This window comes from Pinus tabuliformis, chromosome 1_2 (genome assembly GCF_031772625.1).
Source record: "Pinus tabuliformis cultivar Carrire ecotype Pingquan chromosome 1_2, CPIR1, whole genome shotgun sequence".
Taxonomy (NCBI): domain Eukaryota; kingdom Viridiplantae; phylum Streptophyta; class Pinopsida; order Pinales; family Pinaceae; genus Pinus; species Pinus tabuliformis.
Window position 1 is genome coordinate 685,920,166 of NC_142298.1, and position 10,124 is coordinate 685,930,289.

General features: G+C 36.5%; 1 protein-coding gene across 1 annotated transcript; it reads left to right on the top strand.

Annotated features, from left to right (window-relative positions):
• Positions 1-377: 377 nt before the first annotated feature.
• On the top strand, positions 378-2,125 carry LOC149207587 (transcription termination factor MTERF8, chloroplastic-like). The gene has a single exon (XM_089393915.1). It carries the CDS (start codon positions 605-607, stop codon positions 1,811-1,813), a length of 1,209 nt encoding a protein of 402 aa, XP_089250041.1. The 5' UTR covers positions 378-604; the 3' UTR covers positions 1,814-2,125.
• The last annotated feature ends 7,999 nt before the right edge of the window (positions 2,126-10,124 follow it).

Consider the following 10,124-nt stretch of genomic DNA (forward strand, 5'->3'; position numbering starts at 1 on the left):
CTTCCCATAAAGCATATGTTCTTAACCATTAAGCCCACTGCTATACAAAAAAATCAATACCTTCATTAACTAAAAACTTTAATAATTTCATTATATTTAACAAAAATAGTTATTAAAAATATAGCTACTTTAGAAATAAATCTCATCCTTTAAATTATATATACTATTTTATAGAAAATAAAACTTTACCATTCCCCTTATAATTATATTAAAATTTTAACACTCTTATCAACCTAAATATAAATAAACTAAACATTTAACCAATAAATATAAATAACCGTTAAACATAAATAAAAGAGAACATAGTTTCTCTGATTTATTTATCTCCCATATAACATAACATAAATTGAAATCGTAGAAAAGTAGTTTTTGGAAATCTCAAACAGTCCGTGGGAGGCTTGGTTGACAATCTTGATTCAATCCTTTATATGTGCTCAACGAGATTCGAGTCTGGTGTAGTGAATTGATTCTTAAATAGTAATAAAACCCTACATAGTTACGGTTGTATAGCGGTTCTCAAACCCTAATAAAACGTTGTTCCCTTGCTCTCTCCAACCTTCTCTGACCTCCTGCAGCTGCTCTCTACTTCTTCCTTCTGCACACGATGATGATGGCGATGAACATCTGGAAACTACTATCAACGGCAATGCCTTCTGTTGCATTTGCAGGTACTGTCAAATCCCACATAACATTTCTCAATTTCTGCACCCAAATAGCAACCTCATCCACAACCCCACCAGATAGGGGTGTTGTCACAGATTTTCTGGTCAACAGATGCGGTTTATCACAGGAAGATATCGCAAAAGCCTTTAGACACAAAAAGAGGTTATTGCGTTGTGCAAAATCAAGTCAAAATATGGAAGAAGCTTTGAAGTTGTTGAATGGCTGTGGTTTGACAAACCCTGCCCAGATTCGAAGGGTCGTCCTTTCGAACCCCGAGTTTTTATTTTTTAGAGCCGAAAGAAACATAAAGTCTAAGCTCACTCTCCTTGGTACTTTCATGAAGAAAGATGATATCTTCAAACTATGTATTGGTGGTGCACAGGTATTTTGTTCCAGCGAGGATAAGATAAAATCCGCGGTTTCACTTTTGCAACAGTTGGGTGTTGAGGGTCCAGCATTATCGGAGTTAGTGGCGATGCAGCCTAGATTGCTCACGGTTTCAGAGGAAAGGGTTGTGGAGTCATTTAAACAGATCGAGAGTTTGGGGTTTAAGAAGGGATCAAAGGGGTTTTCCAGTGCCATGCGTTCGATGTTGGGGTTAGGGAAAGAACACATAGATAGAAGGCTATGTTATTTGAGATCTTTAGGTCTGTCGGAAAAACAAACTTCAGAGATATCAAGGCGTACGTGGATTCTGGCGATTTCAGAGGAAAATTTGAAACGTCATGTGGATTTTCTGGTCGAATCTGCAGGGTTTACATTGGATGATCTTTTGAAGTATCCAAATGTGTTTGGATTAAGCTTAGAGAAAAGAATAATTCCTCGGTATAGAGTAATGAAGGCATTGAAGACCATGCAAGTGTTGAAAACAGATATGAGCTCTCGTCAAATTTTTGGGTTAACAGAAGAACAATTCTTGGAGAAATATATTAATAAGAATGCAAATTCCTTGGTTCTGCGAGATATTTACCACTGGGTGAAAGATGGGAAGTTGAGCATTGAGGAGTCATGCACTGGATCAGATGCAGTACCAAGGCTAGAGGCCGTGGACCACTACATGAAAGCTGGAAAGTTGAGCGTGGACAAGGGAGCACGCAATGAATCAGACGTGGAGAAAGTCACTCATGAATGCAAAGATTCCGTTCGATGATGCCATGGAAGTGAACTGCATATAGAATGGCCATTCATCAGCAACCGAGAGAAACTTGTGGGTGACAGATTAGCCGTATCAAAGGGAGTTGAACTTTATAATCTAAGTCTAAGGTGTTTCAGAATCAAATCTGCTGTTAGTTTTAATGGGTTACTGCTTATTGTATGGATGAAGTTGCTTCTGGAAATATCATGATCTCTACTAGATGGTAGAAACACTGCCAGAGTGGAAATTTTGAAATCCCATATTTGTAAGCTGTACCTGATTTTACCTGAATAACATATTTGTAAGCTGCGATAGTAGTTTTTCTTAGCAGAAGAAGAGACTGGCATTGAAAAAACATTCACAAAGACTCTCAGATGTGAGGATTCCCTAGTTGTTTTTAATTTCAATATGACTTTTTCATTCCACTATTTTTTCTTTTTCGGTCAGAGAATCCACTCTAGAGCCAGCCCCATTGTTTTTATTTTCATAATGATACACCTTATACAGGCCATTGTTATCAGTACTGGACTGGTCTCCAAACCAGTTAACCTCAAAAACTGGAATTTGTAAAAAAAAATATAAAAACTGGTTAACCTTTATATATATATATATATATCCATTAGACACAAATATGCAAAGTTACTGAGAGGATCAGGATGTGGCCTGAACCAGTGCAGACCAAAACGGGTTTGAGTGGCCCGTTCTGCGAAGGAAACCCCGGAACTGGCCTGACTGGTCCATTTAGCCAGCTCTGTTCGGGTTCTGATAACATCGCCAGAAACTCAAATAACAGATATTGATAGATACCGATTTGTAATTAACCCAATGACTTTTTCATTGCACTATTTTTTCTTTTTCAGTCAGAGAATCCACTCTAGAGACAGCCCCATTGTTTTTATTTGCATAATGATACACCTTATACAGGCCATTGTTATCAGTACTGGACTGGTCTCCGAACCAGTTAACCTGAAAAACTGGAATTTGTAAAAAAAATATAAAAACTGGTTAACCTTGATATATATATATATCCATTAGACACAAATATGCAAAGTTACTGAGAGGATCAGGATGTGGTCTGAACCAGTGCAGACCAAAACTGGTTTGAGTGGCCCGTTCTGCGAAGGAAACCCCGGAACTGGCCTGTCTGGTCCATTTAGCCAGCTCTGTTCGGGTTCTGATAACATCGCCGGAAACTCAAATAACAGATATTGATAGATACCCATTTGTAATTAACGCAAGAACTTTTGTTATATGTCATGAACTCTTGCATTTAGATACAGTTTGCTACTTTATCGAGCAGAGTTTGGACCGTCTCTGAAAGCATGTTTTTCTCATCAGCAAAGACCTCATCCTTGCAAAAAGAAGCCAATCATATTGTGAATTATCTTATCTTAAAATACTCGGAGATGTTGTTAAATGATTAGTCCAGTTGTACTATAAAATGCTTTATTCATTAGTTCGATGAGAGGTTTATGACTTCACCATGATATTGCAGATTTCATGTATTTTAAGAAATTTTAAAGTGGTCTACCATATTTTTTGCTTGAATGAGTTGATGATTGCCCCATCATTTTGCATTTGCTCTTACTTTTATCCATGGCATATGAAATTCATGTGATCTATCTGGTTATGTAATTTTCTTTGTTTGATTATGTAAATTCTTTTTTTATTGCTTTAGCTAATTTTGTGGGCAAAAGAAAAGATGAGATAGTGCTTTATTGTCTATAAAGTTTCTAAGTTTTGCTTATTTAAATTATAGAGTTTCTGAGTTTTGCTTATTTAGATTTTATTGTATTTTTCTTATTTTTATTACATCATCATTAACTTTTGGATCAGTTGTAGGGATAGAATAGCTGTTTTGATGAGCTATATGTATAATCTTTAATTGCTATGCATCATCTTTAATTGCTACAATCTCAATACTCCTTTCATTGTTGATAGCATTAGAGGTGTTAGGAAACTTTGTTTGAGGCAAGGATCAGTTGTAGGGATAGAATAGCTGCTTTGATGAGATATATGTATAATCTTCAATTGCTATCCATAATATTTAATTGCTACAATCTCAATACTCCTTTCGTTGTTGATAGCATTAGAGGTGTTAGGAAACTTTGTTCAAGGCAAGGAGGCTGTTGTAATTAGGTTTTAGAATACATAGTATGGGTGAACCTAGGAAAAATAGCCTTGGCTTTGGAATCTAATCTGTTTCTGAACTACAATTGCAATCCTCAATGTTTTAGAAGCTATCTGAACTACAATTGCAATCCTCAATGTTTTAGGAGCTAGATAAACTAAACGTGCTCAAATTAGCTTCAAGCTCCATTTGGTCAAATACAAGGACACCAAACTAATTTTTGTTTTTTTATGTGCTTAAGCGACAACCTATGGCTTAAAATATTTTTTCCTTCAACATTGACATGGTATGCTAGTAAAACACCAAGAGAGTCATGAATTTCTTGAACAATATAAGCAGGCTTTTACAACCCAAATTGGGTTTTGCAAGGATATAAATTTTTTTGATCTCAACCCCTCCTTGAAAGAACTCAAGATGTCTTAAAATATTTTTTCCTTCAACATTGAAATGGGTATGCTAGTAAAACACCAAGAGAGTCATGAATTTCTTGAACAATATAAGCGGGTTTTACAACCCAAATTGGGTTGTGCAAGGATATAAATTTTTGTGATCTCCAGCCCTCCTTGAAAGAACTCAAGATGGCTTAAAATATTTTTTCCATCAACATTGACATGGGTATGCTAGTAAAAACACCAAGAGAGTCATGAATTTCTTGAACAATATAAGTGGGCTTTTACAACCCAAATTGGGTTGTGCAAGGATATAAATTTTTGTGATCTCAACCCCTCCTTGAAAGAACTCAAGATTGCTATTGAGAGAATGGTAGATCACAAGTCCCCATGAAAGAATGAATGGGCTACCTTGTGAATTTGATAAAGCTATGTGGGACTTCATCGATCCCACACTTCTTAGAGTTTACAATGAAGAGTTCCAAGTGGATAATCTAGGCACTATGATTAATTTAGAGAGCATCAAATTGATCCCTATAATTGTTCAAATTGAATTGATCTCTAATTGGAGGTTAATCATCTTACTAAAAGTGGCTTACAAAGTTATTGCTAAGGCCCCCTAGGTTGATAATAAATTTTATTTCAATATCTTTTCTTGGAGACTTGCATGGATTTATATCATTGACATTTCACAGGGTGTATATTCAATCATGATAGTCTAGAGATATTATAGATAGTTCCAAAGGACATACTTTTGGACACTTCACACTATCACCAACCCAATTTGTTCTTTATGAATTTATTGGTAGACTTGAACAAATAGAGATTATTATTGCAGCCTTAGATCCCAAGTTCATCAAGGTAGGCTCCACCCTATTTGTTGATGCATCAACTAGACTATCTTTGAGCAAATCTACCTCCAAGCCTTTAGTCATTATAGATCCATTAGGCAAGCGTTGCTCATTATCCCCCTCACTCTATTTGTTGGTAGTTGATGCTTTAAACTATTTAATGACACATAATTAGTTGCATGTGTCATGTTTGAGGGATTTTTTCTCCTTAAGGTTAACAATTAATCAATGGTCATTTTATTGTTTGCTATATTCCCGCGATTCAATTGGATGAGGACATTGTGAAAAGCAAAATGGACCCCATCTATGAATTTTACGATATTTTTTGTGTTAAGATTAAATAGAGAAAAAGTTTATTGTTATATCACTCAAAATATTCCTCCTTGGTTAACCTCGTATCATTGGTTTGTGGTCAACCAAGAGTAATTTTTTTGGATTCCTTGGGACCCCTTTTGACTTGCAAACTTATGTAGTTGATGTGGAATTATATGTTGGTCAAAATGTCTAAGCTAGATTATTGGCAAACCCAATCCTTGAACCTTGTTGCCAAGTGTCAATTGTGTTCTCAAGTTTTGGTTGCCACCATGGTTTATTACTCTTAGTGGTTGATTCTCCAAGAGAGCTTTTAGTCCATTAATTCCTATCTTAAGAAATTTTCTATAGACACTATGCAAAGGCAAGACAGGCTCAAGTAAAATGGGACATACGCCATATTTAGTGTTGCCAAACATGGCATAAACCTTTGGGAGAAGTAAGCCAACCACAATAAGTAAAAATGGAAAACTCTTGTGAGATATAACATTACCTTAGGTTACCCTTTCTCTCCTACATAAATGCTCTTTCTTCCGTAGCTCACACCAAAGTTGGAGGTTCAATTATTTTTAAATCATATTGCCTACCTAACAAAGTTGCATGGCTTTTCTTAGTTGGAAAGGATTTGAACCCGCTAAAACATATTTAGTGAGTTGTTAGGCAATGCTATTTTTGCTGCTAGTTATTCCCTTTTTTACTACTTGATCGCTTTTACCTCGTCATCACATCTTTTTACCATGTTTTTCAATGGAGGTCATCTCTGTTGAAGAATCTAGGGTAGTTAGCATTAATAGGATTCTTCTAGGCATGATAACTATTTGTGAGGTGTTTTTCAAATTTTCTTCTTATTCCAATCTTCACTTATTATTATCAGAGTGTCTTTATTAGTTCATCAAATAGCTACGAAAACAAAGACACAAGAACACAAGATGTTGGCATCCTACCAGGGCCAAAATCTCTCCCTCTTGGAGAGGAAAACCCGCATAAAATTCTTCTTATAGATATTCCAATTGACGAATACCAAGACCTTGACCCTTGATCTACTAGACCACTCCAAGACCAATACACCAATCCTCTTCTTCATGATTGTTGAGTTTATCTTCATCATTGCTGCTTCACCGAGGTTATCATTATTATATTACAATTGATCCATAGTTGCACCTCCACCTAGATGATTGCTGTACTTTTATTGGATCATCACCATGTCAACTAGGTCTCTGTACAGACCTTGTCTTCATCAACATCTTAACAATGTTTACATGATTACTTCTATGCTGCGCTTGTGGGATCATCAAGGTTCTTATCATTACAATGAGACTATGACTGTGAGTATGCCGAGAGTGTATTATCCTCTCCATAATAGGTATGCCGAGACTGCGTTATGCTGCTTATGGGATCATCGTGATCCTTATCCATGTCAAGATAGTAAGATCGTTTTCCTTGCACCGAGAGCATCATCATATATGTGCTGAGACTATAATTGTCCACAAAGATTGTAGAGGTACCCAAGAATGAACCTTCTTGTACTCAACCAAAGTTCGTACCATTGTATACATAAGAAATTATTGTCCCGCTTGTTCGAGATTCTGTACTCACTATGCCATCTGGGATCCTGTAATAAACTTCCAAAAATCTCAGACAAGTTCGAGTTTCTTCACTGTCTTTTATGGATACCCCAACTGGGTATATAGAGTGGTTTTCCCCCCATATTTAGCCGACCTGAGCCAGTGAAGTGTTGTCTTCAATGCAAGCCGACACGACATCCTTTAATTCGATTTTGTAGGCCGACATAATTGCTTTCTTCATCGTTTTGCTTGTTGCCTTCATCAAGAGGTTTGTGCTTGTCTTGGAGGGTTGATCTAGACACTAGGTTGACTCATGTACATTACATATATGCTCAAGAAGGGCTCTTTACACATGTCTTTGATTCTTTGACTTTCCTAGACCTATAGAATGAGAAAGAAACTCATTCTTATAATTTACAAAAATAATATTTCTTTTTTCTTGACAAGTACAAAGATCAAAATTACATTTGTAAATGCCGAACCTAGTTACACTTTCTTCAACACTCCCTCTTAACTAGGGAGGTATTTATAATGGTACTTGGTCATTCTCAATCTAAAGAATTTTTCATAAGAAGAATCGGATTGGTAACCAATCTATATGGCATCATAGTAACTGACATTGTTTATAGCAATGCCTTGACTAACAACTCTATCTCTCATAATATCAGAGCACAATGTTGGCGAGACCAATGATTTATAGACACCTTTATCATTGTCCCTCAAGGTACATACCCACTCGGGTGTTCATTGTGTATGACCTTCTAGGAATATTCTTATATTGGATTCCCAGCCCTCAAAGAATATCGATTCTCTTGCCTACTCTTATCTTGGATGCCCTACACATCCTCAAAGAGCATCGGATGCCAGATGATTACCCAATCCTCCATTCTTTCTTCCCAGGCGAAGACAAAAATGTTGTGTCTATCATGTGTCTACATTTCCATTCATGGCCTTCACCTAGACTTACGACTGTTAGTCCTAGTCTAGTGCATGACACATGAGATAGAAAAACACAACTGTCACTCCCTTTTAATCAGCGGTGATCTAATCCAAGTTCCCTCTTGATCAGGGACCTGTCAGAGCTCCCTCTTAGCTAGGGACTCTTTTATACATCAACAACTTCTTCTTCGTGGGTCCTTTAGCTGCTTGATCAAATTTTCTCATTGATATCATGAAAGTTAGTTGAGCTTCTTTCTTGTAGGGAAACATTCATCGATCACTTTCCTCCTCAGTTCATAATGTCATTCCTTTTTTCATGGAAAGTGGCCTTCTTCATATCTGGAACCTTTGTTATATGACTACTTCTTTCTCATCATGCTTCTTCCATTCATCATATGAATGCTAGTTGTACTTGTAAGTAGCCATGCATGAACTTATCCAGATATTATTCAAGAAATCAAATATATCATTAAATCAAATCATACCTTACTAGGTGGCTCTTCATCATGACATCTTTCTGTAGGTATCAACATCCTGCATTCATGTTGACACATCTCCCAAAGATATCCATTGTCAAGGGTCTACATCTTTTCCATCAGAGTCTTCATATCTTTTCGGGAGATTTTCTAGTCAAGTCTTCTTGATCTTTTGGATGTTGATTTCCTTCATCAGGGTTGCATATCTCATGACCTCTTCCTTCCTTACACATTCCATTCCCAGGTGCCTTTTAATCCGAGTTTCTTAGTTGTGATCAACCACCTCATACTTCATATGAGGACATATTATGTTGATTTCATCTAGTGTGTCTTATGTCTTCTTGCATCCTTTCAGAGGAGGAGATCCTTTTTCTCTTGATCATGCTTCTCAAGATAGAAGTGATGATCTATGTTACCTGCAACCATATGACATGTCATTATAATATTAACCACAAACATACATACCTTATTTGTACCTTCAGGTCATCGATGCTTCTTTTAGCAACTTCCTTGATTGAAAATATCTTCAATCCCTTGATCTTCTTCATGTCATCATATCATCATCTCATGGATTCCATAAGTTGGAGTTCTTGTTAAAACACTTGCTTCCTCTCTCGGTTAGTGGACCCTACGATGAGGATTACATTAGAGAATTTTGAGGATCTTGTATATCCCCAATTGGTAGATGTTTCCTTTCTGACTTGATGTATGATGAGCCTTGCCTTAGATGACTCCTTTATTTCCTTCAATGTCCACTGAGGTTCTCAAGAGCTATATCCTTCATGTTGTATGTCATGGATTTTGTCCTTCATGATTCCCATGGTGATGTCACAAGCTCTTGTTTCTAATGCTTCCATGATGCCATAATGCATCTTATTATCATTTTCATATCTTATAACACAAGATTTAGGACCTTATGATGGGACCCTTTTGTGAGGGATACTATTTTACTCATAAGAGAGATTTGTTACTCCCTCTTTTCTTGGCCCTTTCTTCAGCTTCCTCCATCTCTCAGTGACATGAGCTTCAGAATATTTCTATAGCATTGAATCTTAGCTATACTTATTTTGTCTTGCTTGAGGACCAACCTTACCTTTCCTTTCTGCACATGGTTGAGTTCTTTTAACCTTCAATATTTTTTCTTTCAACTTGTCTTTCTCTTTCTAGCATAGAGACCACAAGTTGTTGAATGAGGTAACCTTCTTGTTCATGGACATTTGTTATCTTGCATATTAGTTAGAATGATGATGATTATCTTCCTTCCTAGATATTGTAGATGGAAGATAACTTACATCCTTTGATACCCGTTTCTTTCATGTAGATCATATTTCATGTGACCTTCTTCATTGCATCTTTAGAGAATGAATTTATCATTTACATCACTTTGATGTCTCCAATATTGCTATGTGAGGGGATCTTTCATAAGCATCCCTTTCCATAAATTCAGAGGAGACCTATTGATATGTTTAATGACTTCAGCTACTTAGAGGACTATGGCTATCCTTCTTCTCCATGCAAGGGATCTTGATGACCCATCCAACCTATAGATGTCCTTGCAATCATGAAGTCATTTAACCAAATTTATAAATTGAAAAGATACTTGTCATGTGAAGATGAAATCTTCACCTTGATCATGTTGATGATGGTTGAAGAAGATGTATGA